This window comes from Lactuca virosa, chromosome 4, assembly GCF_052849685.1.
Source record: "Lactuca virosa cultivar CGN04683 chromosome 4, Lactuca_virosa_CGN04683_v6, whole genome shotgun sequence".
NCBI lineage: Eukaryota > Viridiplantae > Streptophyta > Magnoliopsida > Asterales > Asteraceae > Lactuca > Lactuca virosa.
Window position 1 is genome coordinate 457918712 of NC_136429.1, and position 13771 is coordinate 457932482.

General features: G+C 30.8%; 2 protein-coding genes across 2 annotated transcripts; one reads left to right on the forward strand and one right to left on the reverse strand.

The window, feature by feature from the left end:
- Window positions 1-1835: 1835 nt before the first annotated feature.
- On the forward strand, window positions 1836-4922 carry LOC145109155 (MRG family protein). Its single transcript, XM_079046253.1, has 11 exons — window positions 1836-2086; window positions 2585-2638; window positions 2729-2742; window positions 2843-2985; window positions 3082-3117; window positions 3252-3292; window positions 3377-3478; window positions 3559-3638; window positions 3748-3923; window positions 4012-4096; window positions 4603-4922. The coding sequence occupies exons 1-11, from the start codon at window positions 1946-1948 to the stop codon at window positions 4688-4690; spliced, it is 960 nt and encodes a 319-aa protein (XP_078902379.1). The 5' UTR covers window positions 1836-1945; the 3' UTR covers window positions 4691-4922.
- A 948-nt stretch (window positions 4923-5870) lies between these two features.
- Window positions 5871-8669, reverse strand: LOC145109156 (putative cinnamyl alcohol dehydrogenase). Its single transcript, XM_079046254.1, has 5 exons — window positions 8529-8669; window positions 8329-8442; window positions 8007-8234; window positions 7486-7925; window positions 5871-7414 (listed from the first exon to the last, which is right to left on the reverse strand). The coding sequence occupies exons 1-5, from the start codon at window positions 8603-8605 to the stop codon at window positions 7215-7217; spliced, it is 1059 nt and encodes a 352-aa protein (XP_078902380.1). The 5' UTR covers window positions 8606-8669; the 3' UTR covers window positions 5871-7214.
- Between the last annotated feature and the right edge of the window lie 5102 nt (window positions 8670-13771).

The window sequence follows — 13771 nt, forward strand, 5'->3', positions numbered from 1 at the left end:
CTGTTCTTCATAAGTTTATTTAATAAGTCAAAAGCTCTTATCAAAACACGTAAAGTTAAATTCTTTATTAATTTCTAAACGAATTAAACATATTTAACTAACATATTAGAAGTATTATAATATTATTGAAATTTGGAAATCTTTTTCTAACACATACAACTTGGACTGGCAACCCAAATTTTCAAACTTGTTAGTCAATAAAACGTATCCATTTCTTCAATTCTTTTATCTATAAATATCACCCCAAAGGTTTTCCATTTTTGAACATAAACCACAACCAAACATTACTCGCTCCCCTAATCTCATTATACAAAGATTTTCAGATGGCTATAGCTATTAAGTGCCAAAATCTTATAACCCTTCTCGTGTTACTAAACTTGGCATTCTTGATGAATGCTCGACCTTTAAGTATTATAAATACTGTTAATTGTCCAGATGAAAATGATCAGTTGTTTGATCGGTTTTCTTTGGGTTCCATTAAAGAAGGACCAAGTCCTGGCATAGGGCACAAGGTCGAAGATAAGGCAATTCTTGGAGGAATCAAGGTCGGACCTAGTATTGGAGCAAAAGACAGATATACACATGAACCTAGCCATAGAATTGAAAATGTGTTCAACATTGAGACCTTGGTTGGAGTCAAAGATGGACCAAGTCCAGGAATTGGACACAAGGTTGTAAATGTTGAGTCGCTTGGAAATCTTAAGAACTCTGGTCCAAGCCCTGGTGCGGGTCACTAGTGCAACTGACTGTTTAGAAACATTTATGATTTTTTTATACAAACAACAAATATACATTTTCTTTTTAATACGGTCAAAATACACACTATAGATAGCAAGCCTCAATTCATAGTCATTGATTAAAGAAACCCTATAGTTAGTATCAATAGAGTTGAAAGAATTTATTTCAATCATTGTATTAGAAAATTTTATTTGTTCAATTGTGGTACTTTAAGTTTATTGTGTGATAATTCCAATATTAATTAGTACTTCTTCGTTCTCCTACAAATTGTAGTACCATTTATGTAAAATTATATGAATTGTTAAAATTTATGGAATTGGGTTAAAGTTCACTCTTTTAATATAACTCTATTGATTTTCTCTTTCACGACCTTTGCCTATACTAAGCTAAGACATGTTCGTCATTCATTTTCTCTTTCACTCGCATCGAACACTCTTGATTTCTCTGTCTCTCGCATACATGTCTTAGTTTCATTCCTACTATCATGCAATTTAATTTCCGAATGTTAGCAAAACTGGACCGAATCGAGCCAAAACCGAAAAATCAAGAACTGAATTTATGGATATAGAGAAACCGAATTACATATCCAGTTCCTAATCGGGTTTGATTTGGTTCGATTCATGGTCTCGTCTTATAATATCTAAGGAGCTAAAAAAAAATCTTTTATACAAATTAAACCGCCTCAATTCCCTGACAATCACACCAAAAAATCGATTCAATTCGGTTTGTTCCAACGAGTATTTTGCTCATCTCTAATTAAAAACTTTTGTTAAATAAATCTACAAGCTCCAACTTCCAAAAAAAAATTAATTCAGTATTTTTTTTTAAATAAAAGTTAAAAACTTTTAAAATTGGGCACCTATATCATAAGTCATAACATAACTAATTTAATCTTATGAAACTTAAAAATGTTACACATTTAAATTTCGGAAGTTACCACAAAATTTCAGTATACTTCAAAGACTATTAACGATTTTAAATTATTCCACTTCAAAAAAAAAAAAAAAAATGCACCATAAATAACATCATATACATAATTGAATAAAGTCTTTAAAATTAAATTTTTTGATAACATAAAGTTACAAAAGCTGCAGAACAAACTAATATTAAACAGAACACTCAACGCCCGACGACCACAAAACACTCAAAAAAAGAGCGGGCGAAAGCCAAGCCTTCGATCCAAAACTCCCAAAAACCTTCACAAATCATGGGGAGTTCCAAGGACGATTCCGCCACCGACGGCGACAAATCCACCGGTAATCGCCGCCGTCCCGAATCCAATTCCAACCTCTTCTCCGACGGAGAGAAAGTCCTCGCTTTTCACGGCCCTCGTATATACGAAGCTAAGGCATGTTCTTATTCATTTTCTCCTTCACTCTCATCGAATACTCTTGATTTCTCTATCTCTCTCGCATAAACAGCCATTTTTGGTTTTACTATCATTCAAATTGCAATTTTAAGTCTGGATCTTAAATGTCAGATAATTTGGGGGTAATATGGAGGAAAAATAAAACATGAATATTTTATTTTTTGGATAAACCGATTTTGTGTGTTTACTTTACTCTCACATTACTGAATTCAATACTAGGGCTCACAATTCAGAAACGCAAAATAGAAAATAAAAAAAAAAGTTGTTTTTGGATAAATCAGATTGATTAGGTTTTCGTTAGGTGTGTTTACTCTCACATTAGCAAACCAAATACTAGGGTTCCCAATTTGAAATACAAAATAGACAAAAAGAAAAAAAAGGAGCTACTCTCTGTGTTCTACCCTTTGTTTGATGCCATAACTGCTTACATTTAGTACCACAACCATTCTGTTAATGTTTTCTTCTTTCATCTTGAAGGTTCAAAAGGCTGAGATACGAAAGAATGAATGGAAATACTTTGTGCATTACCTTGTAAGTTTGATACAATCTTTTTAGATCAACTTGTTTTCATATTACCACATTAAGTAATGAAATAATGAATCACTTTCTTTCTGTTTTCAGGGTTGGAATAAAAAGTGAGTAAGCTTTTCCATATCTATATTATTTTGAATATTGTGTATAAACTATAAAGTTTGTCTTTTTAACATTCATAAAGCTCCAATATCTTGATTACAGTTGGGATGAATGGGTTGGAGTTGACAGATTAATGAAGTACACAGAAGAAAACATTTTAAAGCAACAAGCACTTGACAAAAAACAAGGTGTTGACAAAAACTCAAAAGGAAGATCAACTCAAACTAAACCCAAAATATCAAATGGTAAGTAATTTGACTATTTTACCCCCTTCTTAACAATCTATTTTTATATGCTCTGAATAACAATGAAAAAAATTATGTGTTTTTTGGATCTTTCAGATGTAAAGGTGGAAAAAGAAGATGTGAAGAGTAGTGGTATATTACTATATTTATATTTATATTTATATCTATATCTATATTTATATTTATATTCTTTGAACTCAAATAAATAATTTATTTTTACATATATTGAGAAATTTTAACTATCTATTTCTGTGTTACTTACTCAGGGGCAAAAGGGAAAAAGAGGAAGAGTGATTCGAGTATAGAGGTATGTTTATGTTTATGTTCAAATATCTGATATTAGATTTATAAAATTTTTGTTCCCAAAATAACCCTATGCTTATGGTGTTAGAAAGAGAATGCATCTGTTGAAAAGCCTGTAAAGATTCAAATTCCATCAGCTCTAAAAAAACAACTTGTGGATGATTGGGAATTTGTTAATCATCAAGATAAGGTATTAATTAAACTATTAATTAATATTATTATTATTTTGCTTTTTACAAATTGTTGAGTTATTATTATTTTTTTTTTTAGCTTGTTAAACTTCCACGTTCTCCAAATGTTGATGACATTTTGGCAAAGTATCTTGAATACAGGTCAAAGAAAGATGGGATGTAAGTCAACAAGTGTTTATTTTTAATTTTTTTTAATCCTATGAAAATATTATATTTCTAAATTCTAAATTCTAAAAATGAAAATATTAATTAATTTTTATGAATTCAGGATGACAGATGCAGTTGGAGAGATTTTGAAAGGATTAAGATGTTATTTTGATAGAGCTTTACCAGTTATTCTATTATATAATAAAGAACGCAAACAATTTCAAGAATTAATTACAGATAATAATAATATTTCTCCTTCAACAATTTATGGAGCTGAACATCTCCTACGTCTTTTTGGTATTATTTTTTTTAATATATATATATATATTTTAATATTCCTTTTTATTATGTTTCTTTATTTTTATTTTTCTTTTTGTTTTTTCAGTTAAATTGCCAGAGTTATTGCCATACGTGAACATAGAAGAGGATCTTGCCATGCGTTTGCAACAAAAATTTCTCGACTTTCTCAAGTAAATCTTTTATTATTATTATTATTATTATTTTTTAATTTTTTTTTAGTAAATTACATGAATGGTCCCTATGGTTTGGGGTAATTTGCACATTTGGTCCCTAACTTTTTTTTGTAACTTGGAAGGTCTCTACTGTTTGTTTTTGTTGTGTGCTTGGTCTCTGTCTTACCTAAAAAGACTTATTTGCCCTTGATTTTTTAATTTATTTAATTAAAGTGGGGTAGGTAAGGTAAGGCAATGCGAGATAAAAGTGAGGTTAGGGGTGTGTTTATTTAAATAAATTAAAAAATCAATGGCAAAATAGTCTTTTTAGGTCAGACAGGACCAAGCGCACAATAAAAAGAAACAGTAGGGACCTTCCGAGTTAAAAAAATAAGTTAGGACCAAACGTGAAAATTACCCCAAACCATAGGGACAATTCGTGTATTTTACTCTTGTTTATTATAAAAAAATTCCATTTTCAAAAAACTGAGACTATTTTTATATTTAATGTTGTGGTGTTGTAGGTTTATGCAAAAGAATCAAAGCTCTTTCTTTATTTCTTCGTATGATGGGATGAAGGTTTCTGACAGGGGCAAAATGGTCCAAGAGTAAAACATTAGTTGTTGCCATTTTTAACAAAAATATTTCGGTGTTGTAACATAATCTCAATTCTTTTTTTATTAGTTGACAAATTTGTATAAATCAAGATTCAAGAATCAATCTTGGTTCAAATAGCTAAAGTGTTGTAGAATTAGCATTTTCTCATCTAGTAGTGTCCCAAATGTGTAGAACATTTCTGATTTTTATAACTTGAAAATTGCTAAAATTTGTGGTTGTTTTATTGGCTCTTTTCTTGCAATATATTTGAAAATTGCTAATTCATAAAAAATAATGTTTGGTAAAAATTGATTGAAATATATAAAATGACATTTAGGATAATGAATATAATTGTTTAAGCCATAAAAAAACCTGCCTTGATGTATTAAGACATTAAGACTTCCAACCTTTTTCCTCTTAGCTTCTTTTTATGTTAAAATTAATAAATATTATGAAATTTGTTTTTTCTAGAATGGAAGGTTAAAATGGTGGTTTATGGTTGTTTTTTGATAGTTGCTAATTGAGTTGAGGTTTGGGTTAGAACTATGGGGTGTTTGGGAGTGTTTTTTGAACTTTAAAAGTATTTTTAGATAAAAATGTTTATTGACTTGTAGTGGTTGTAAAAAGAGTTTTTTTAAAAGTGTTTGTATTAACTTTTATGGTGAAAAAGCCAATAAGTCAATAAGTTAAAAAGTGTTTGGCTTAAAAAGTACTTTTTAAAGTTATTTTGGTTAAAAAACCAAAATCAGTTTCAAAAAGCCAAGTTTTATATGTTTTTTAAAAAATGTTTTTCAAAGCTAATGGAAAAGCTATTTTGAAAAGTGCTTCTGAGTTTGCCAAACACTTTTTTTAGACTTATTAGCTTTTCAAAAAGCCAATAAGTCAATAAGCTGTTTTGAAAAGCAATCCCAAACACCCCACTAGTTTTCTATCAAACATGGATATAAGAGGCTATAGGGCCGAATTAGGGATTTCGTATAAAAAATAGTTTGAATCTGTCCGAGTCACATCCAACTCATACCAAATTCGGTAAGAGGCATATCAAACAGTCCTCTAATCTCATTCTTACTGTTATTCTGTCAAAAATCGAATCGAACCTTATATATACAATACTTTATTCAATCCAGGTAGACATCAAATGCCATACTACATTATGCATAATGAAAAAAAAAATTGAAACTATAAATAATAATAATAAAATTGAAACTATAAATATTATAATATGAAAGCATTTTCGAACAATTGAAGATATACAAAATGAAAGTAGAGTGCCATAATATGCAAATAAATAAATAAACAAAAGTACATTGCTAATTTTTATTTAGACAAAATTTCATAATTGGTCCCTGTGGTTTACAAAATATCGCACTTTGAGGACTTCCTAGCAAAAAGTCACGCCACTGATCCTTATGGTTTCAGTTCATTATGTGATTGGTCCTTAACCCTAACCCCGTCACTTTTGTACCGTTAGTGCAGGGGTATTTTTGTCTTTTCATTTATCATCATTTCAGATTAAAAAATTAAAATAAAATAAATAGCCAACCCAACCTCTCCTGGTCCCCATCCTTTTCTCTACCAGGTTCGTCTCCCTCAATCTGACCCAACCCTCATCCTCTCAATCACAGATTCCGGTGAGGGTTGGTAGTGGTGCTCCGTTATAATCACAATCTCCGGTGGAACCAGGTGAACATTATCGGTGATCACCACTGAACCCATCCCACCCGTTTCCTCCCCAGACGACACCCTAAAAATCGAAACCCAAGAATCGCAGGAGAAGAAAGAGATTACGAACGATGCTTCTTTGGAACCTACAAATCAGAACCTGCAAATCGAACCTAACTTTGTTACCCTTCTTCATCTCTCTCTCTCTCTCTCTCTCGTAGATCGATCGATATTTCATCTCCTTTAACAGCTTCAAGAACCCTAACCCTAGTTCTATCACACAAGTCATTGTAGTTGGGTGAAGAAATCATCATCAGCAACAACACATACCCCTGTTGCTGATCATAAATCAACGACATCAGAAGTTGTAATGGGGGTTGAATTAGCTGATGTTCCAAAAGTTAAGACGGAGATGTCGGGTCTGGTGAAGTATTAGATCCTAATTCTGCTAAAATTCACGGTGATTAAGTTACAACTCTTGCTTTTTCTCCCGAGTATAAATAAAGATTTGGAGATTAGGGTAAGAAATCGATGAATCTAGCTTGGTGGTGATGATGGTGGTGTATGTGTCGGTGGATATATTGGTGGTTTTGGTATAGTTTTGGGATATAACTTTGGTGATGAAGGATTACAGTGAGTAATAAATGAAAAGACAAAAATACCCTTGCACTAACGGTACAAAAGTGACGGGGTTAGGGTCAAGGACCAATAGCGCAATGAACTGAAACCATAAGGATCAGTGGCGTGACTTTTTGCTAGGAAGTCCTCAAAGTGCGATATTCTATAAACCATAGGGACCAATTGTGAAATTTTGTCTTTTATTTATTATTTATTTATTTATTTATTTATTGTGCATATAGCTCTAAACATTTACCACTCACTCAAGGTCACTCCCAGCCACATCAAGCACAAACCTGTACCTCACATCATTCTTTACCATTCTCTCAAATGCTCTGTTAATATAATCCATCTTCACTACTTCGATCATCGTCTTCAGACCTTTCTCAACCCAAAAATCCAGAATCTCTTGTGTCTCTTCAATGCTTCCGATGAAGCTCCCACTAATCGTTTTCTTTCCTGTAAAAATTCTCAAAATCAGATCAAAATTCAGGCACAATTTGATGGGCGACTTTGATTTTGTTACGTACCTAAGATCAAACCAGATGCACCGAACTGCAATGGCTCAGGAGCAGCTCCGACGATGAATATCTTACCTTCGACTTTCAGAAGTGGAAGGTAAGTTTGTAATTGGTGAGAAACGGGTATGGTGTCGAGTATATAATCAAGGCTGTTCAACGATTTCTCCATTTCGTCATGATTCGAGCTAACTAAGAAACAATCGGCGCCTAAATCGGTTAACGCCTCGTGTTTCTTTTTATCGGAAGAGCTTATCACTGTCACATGGTGGCCCATCGCCTTCGCGATTAAAACCCCTAGATGTCCGACTCCTCCCAGCCCTAAAATTCCTGCTCTGATAACCTCGTCGGAGTTGATGAACTGTTTCAACGGACTGAACGCCGTTACTCCGGCACATAGCAGCGGCGCTGCCTGCTCCGGAGCTAGGTTTTCCGGTATGTTGACTACGTAGCTGCAATTTCATTCAATTTTGACTTTTTAGTACGTAACTGAAAGCGTCGGGTCGGGGGAGATGGATTTTGATTTTGCTTACTTTTGATGGACGACCATGGCGGAGGAGAATCCTCCTTGAGTAAAGCTTCCGTCGTTGTTAATGGCATTGTAAGTGAACACCATTTTGCTGCAATATTGTTCTTTGTTGGTTTTACAACACCAACATTCACCACAAGATCCCACAATACATCCGACTCCAACAATGTCGCCTATGTTGAATTTCTTCACTTCTGATCCCACCTCCATAACTTCTCCGACCACTTCATGTCTGCAATTCAAGAACAACATGAACAATTGAATACCACTTGCATTTGTACAACAATTTATGCACGGATTACAACCGGGGAAAGACTGAAACGTACCCTGCAACTAAAGGGTAGGTAGCGGAGTGAATTTCGTTCTTCAATTGATGAAGATCACTGTGATCAACTCCACAATACAACACCTTGAACAATACATCTTCTGGACCTGTTTTCCTGCATATTTGAAACAATAATCACTGTTTTCAAGATCAAAATACAAAAACAGTATTTATTGTTTATAAGTAGTGACATTGACATACCGGAGATGAAAAGAGTAAGGAGAAAGAATGGCAGATGAGTCTCTAGCAGCCCAACCGGTAACTTTTCTTCCCTCCATAATCTTAAAAGTTTCTGTTTTTAGTAAGAATTAATATCTGTTTGTTGCTAATTTTAATATTGTGTATGTGTATATATATGCACATACAAATCGTTGAAGTATTTGATTTTGTTTCTTAATTAGGTGCATGAATATGATTAAAAAATTGTTTGATTATTGATCATGTATCTATATAAAATGAATTCTTGTGGGTTGTGGAATTGTCATTGATGACGTTAAATTTCAATCCAAAATAGTTTAAAGCAAAACACTTTCCTCTTATAGATTAATATTAGATTATGACCCGCATTAAACGTGGAGAACATAAATTAAATACATATCATATTAACAGGTGACATTTTAATAAAAGAATGTTAGTTAGATTCATTTTTAGAGTTTTTGAACCAAACTTATTAAATAAAAATATTTAATATGTATATTAGAGGAGTTTGGTTTTTTAATACAGTAAATTTTAACATAAATGATCCAAGTGATATTTGTTTTATTACAACATGATGCAACTCCTTGATTAAAACATGTAATGTAGTAGCTTTATGAATTGACTTTGTTTGGTGTACCAACCCTTATGGAGGCTCATATGGCTCTTTTCGTATTGGCACTATAAAACCAAAAGCAACAATAAGTTGGTATATGTACTAACAATGTTACATTCTGTAAAGAAATTCGATAAACATTACAATTAAAGTGCATTGCCATAACCATAAACATCAAATTCGGACATTGTAATTTGGTCAATTTTTAAAGTATTTTTACCTTATAAGAGTTAAAATATGATTTTTCAGGCTACACCCAATCACATATACATATCTTCCGATCAAAGAAATTATTACAATAAAAACATGTTATGAACAAAAATATAATATTACTTTCATAATTTGCCAAAGGTTAACACTAATAAATAATAATGAACTTTTATAAATCTTGCATTTTGGTCATTGTATCCAACTAACAAATGAAATTCAGTTTAGATGATTGATTTAAGAAGTGTATCCATGACTTAGTGTAGCTAAATTTGGGGAAATGCACAGACCTACTGAGATATGAGGAACGGTTTGTGAGGCTACGGTTGGTTTTTGGAGGGCAATACAAATTCAAATCGTTAGCACATACCTTTCCTATCTGTTTCAATTATCAAATTTAGATCAAACTTGTCAAAATCAAATTACAAAAAAAACTCAGATATGTAACCTAGCAATCAAACAAAATATTTTTCATAGAAATAAATATAACAAATATACAATTTACACTTTATATAATATTCTTAAATTATATCTTACTTTTTCATCTTTAATGGTCACTAACACATCTTTCTGCCTTATTGTTGTGACATATATCTATATCGAAAATAAAAGAAAGAACTATAGAGAACGAATGTTGACAGAGTGATCCTTCATTGAAAACACAACAAAATTCTTCATAGAGTTGCTAGGATTCTTCTATAGATTGCTAGAAGGTCTCTATAGTGACAACTGGTGTGGCATCTATGAGAACGCATCATTTAAAGGAATAGTTTTGATTAATGTAACTGAAAAATCATTTAGAATGCTTACCAGTTGTGATTGTTTCCACTTAGAAATGAATATTAACATTCTTATAGAGAAATGGAACTTCAAATGAACCCTACATAGTCAAATCAACAAACATGACAACACAAAAAAGAAGCCTATATTGACATATAACCAAATTTCCAACAATTTCAAAATTTTAAGGTTTCGCTGAACAATTTTTTCAATTTATCAAAATTTTATTTTATTACAACCCTATATGAGTAATCAAGAATCTAAAGCAAGTGAAATAAGTAATTGTTCATTTAAAGCCAGTAAAAAAATATAATATTGTGAAATTGCTTATAATTTACATGTTTTCTTACTGTCCTGGAGGTACCCGACCACTTGGACATGTACTATTATTTGATTAATTAGTGCGTAAATTACATTATAGAATATGAAATTTAACAATTATTCAAATTCATTTACACTTGATTTAACAATAAAAAATGGACAAACTTATAATCATAAAAGTGTGCTTAATTCAACAAATTTGTTATCAAAATTAATAGAAAATTGAGTTTCTTGAAGAAACAAATCAAATACACAAAAATGATATAAATAAAAAACAAAGAATAAGGATATTTGAAGATCATGTGAGAAAGGTATGACCAATAAGATCTTTTTGGCACTTTTCAAAGCCATGGTTAATCTTTTATCATCTTCAAGATGATTAGTACAAGTGAGTAGAGAAAACAAATTAATAATCATAAAAATATGCTTAATTCAACAAATTTGTTATCAAAGTTAATGGAAAATATTTTTTGTCGAAATAATTAATTATTAAGTATGTAGGATATTACCACTAAGGGACTTAGAGTTTTGCATCATCCTCAAGCTTCAATATAGACATTAACTAATGCTCATCACTTTCAAGTAAAAATCTCTGCAATTTAAACTTAATTATAGTAAATCTAATAAATAACATTATAAAAAAGGGTAAGGTTAAGAATAAATACATACAATTATTGAGTTAGATAGTTGGAAATCGAGCAATTGTAATTTAACATATATAAGACCGATTATTACTTTTAAAACTGGAATTATTTACTATATTAATAAGATTTAAATGCAAGGTGACTGTTTTTCCCTTGATGAATTTTGGTACCATCAATGTACACTAAAAAAGAAATAAAATATTTAAGAAGATATATCATGTTGATTTGCAAACATATAGGATGGTTAGTGCATAAATTATGACTTTAAATTTGGGGAGGATTTGAATTTTGAATTTTGAATTTTATTTTGAGGATAGAGGAAATTGGTGAAGCTTTAAGCGGAAACATTGATGGACAACATGTTTAACCAAACATTGGTCAAGATGACGTAAACAATTAGATCTAAGGGTAGAAAATGTATAAGTGAAACAGACTCAAAAGTCTTTATTGCTTTAGATGATGAAATAAAGTTTCTCTTTTAGACATAGAATTTAATCTGTAAAACTGTAGTCTTTGCCTCTTTCTAAGGTCATTGTAATGAATTTTATTATTTAAATCTGTAAAACTGTAGGATATCATTAATATCTAAAAAATATTAATATTTCAGTGGTAAATGTTTACTAATAAATTTATCAATAAATTCACAATGAACTATAAATAATTGTTATACAACGGTTAAACGATTTATAAAAATTTACAATTTCATAAAAAGTGGTAGTCTTCTAGTATTTATATTGAAGTTGTAATGAATAACATTGTAACAATGTTGACAAATTCACATTCAAGTGGAATAAGAGTAAAAAAATGATAAAAGTTCTAAATTCATCTGAGTTTAAACCCAAAAGGCAAATAGATGAATAATGCAACATTTCATAAAACCCAAAATGTGTATTCAAATGATCAAAATTCTAACAAAAAAAAAACGAATAGTATGAAACAAAGTCATCAAAAACCAAACCTAAAAACCAAATAGTATGTAAACATAATACGAAATCAATAGTACTCAAATCACCCAACTCCTCAAACAAAATCATGAAAATCATATATTATTTTTCTTGCTTTGGAATTAATAGTTTTGGCTTGTCTTCTCCAAAAGTACGATTTGCCATCGATGTTGATGGTCATTTGGTTGAGGACATTGTTGCCGGATTATCAACATCATAAACATATTCCAGGTTGCGATTTTATTCTTCATGTCCAGACATAAACATATTCCAGGTTGCGATTTTATTCTTCATGTCCAGACACTGTTTTAAAGGATTTCCACTTAGTTATTGGACTAGTTGCAGTACTTTTATCAAGATTCGAAGCGAGTGTGACGTTATCACCAGTAAACGAAACAACATCCTAAATGTAGAAATAAATTCATATGTCGATCTAAAAGTTAATAATATTTTAAAGTATATAAAATATTATATTTAATTATATTATATTTAAAACCTTCAAATTTAATGTGTCTTGAGATCCGAATTCTGCTGATAAAACGCTAAACGAATCGGATTATGGCGTCTACATTTGTAGTACATAGAAATATGTTAGTTGATCAACTGAAATATAAAAAACGAAATTTAATAAGTGTAGTGTTTGTAGTATTCTTCGTAAAAGAATGTTACATGTTCGATGTTAAATTTCTTTTTCCAATTCATCAATGATTGTATTATCAGCAGTGAAGTTTGAGATTGCATAACCATCAACTTTGTTCTTCAAATTATAATGTGAAATTTGAATTTTGAACGCCAACTTTTTATCAAAAAGTATATTCAAAGCAGATGGATAAATCTCTATATTACCCTCCTAAAAAAATGAATGGTTATAAAAGTAGATAGACAAAAAGTAAAAATTAGTTTTATGTAAATAAAGTTAATATCAATAACCTCATTAAACTTCTGAAGCAACTCTTGTGTGGTTTTTTCCAGAAGTTTCTTTGATTCACGATCAAATAACGTAAGTGACACCACACCGGTAATGTCTTGTACTCTAATGATGATTTTGAAACTAAAACCATTGATATAAACAAATTCAGTAATATAAAATTAAAAAATTTAAATGAAGATTACAATAATATGTATAAAATAATTATTGAAAACCTTGGAACATCAGATATCTCTTTGTTCATGCAAGTTAAAGTGTAACAATAAAAAACTTATTTATCTTGTTTTTGGTCCGTTCCACAAGTTTTTCCATCATGCATTAAAATGAATTTTCTGGCTTTCTCTTGACATATAGTACAAATCAAATAGTACCATTCCACATCAGTAAAAACATGCTTAATAATACCGACAATAATCAATGTTTTTTCTGAGAAATATTGATGTAAGTTTAAATTATATAATAAAAAAAGTAAAATGAAATATAAACCTCATCTATTTGTTGGAGATTAACAATAGCATGAAAATTAAACGTATGAAGGAAATCGTCATTTTCAGAGTAGAGGATGGAGGACGAAGCGTTGCTACAGTTAGCAGATGTGCTTTCTGGACCGGCTTTGGCAAGAAATCTTAACAATAAAGAAGATGATATTTTTGTTGCTTTAAAATAGAAGTAAAACAATAATAATATGCAAACAAAATAATAAGGAATTTATCTAACTTCTCCTTCAATGTAAGAATCTTTAATAGGATCATTGATGAAGATCCTAGTCGTAGTGACGCAATTTGTAACGGAGAAACATTCTGAAACGA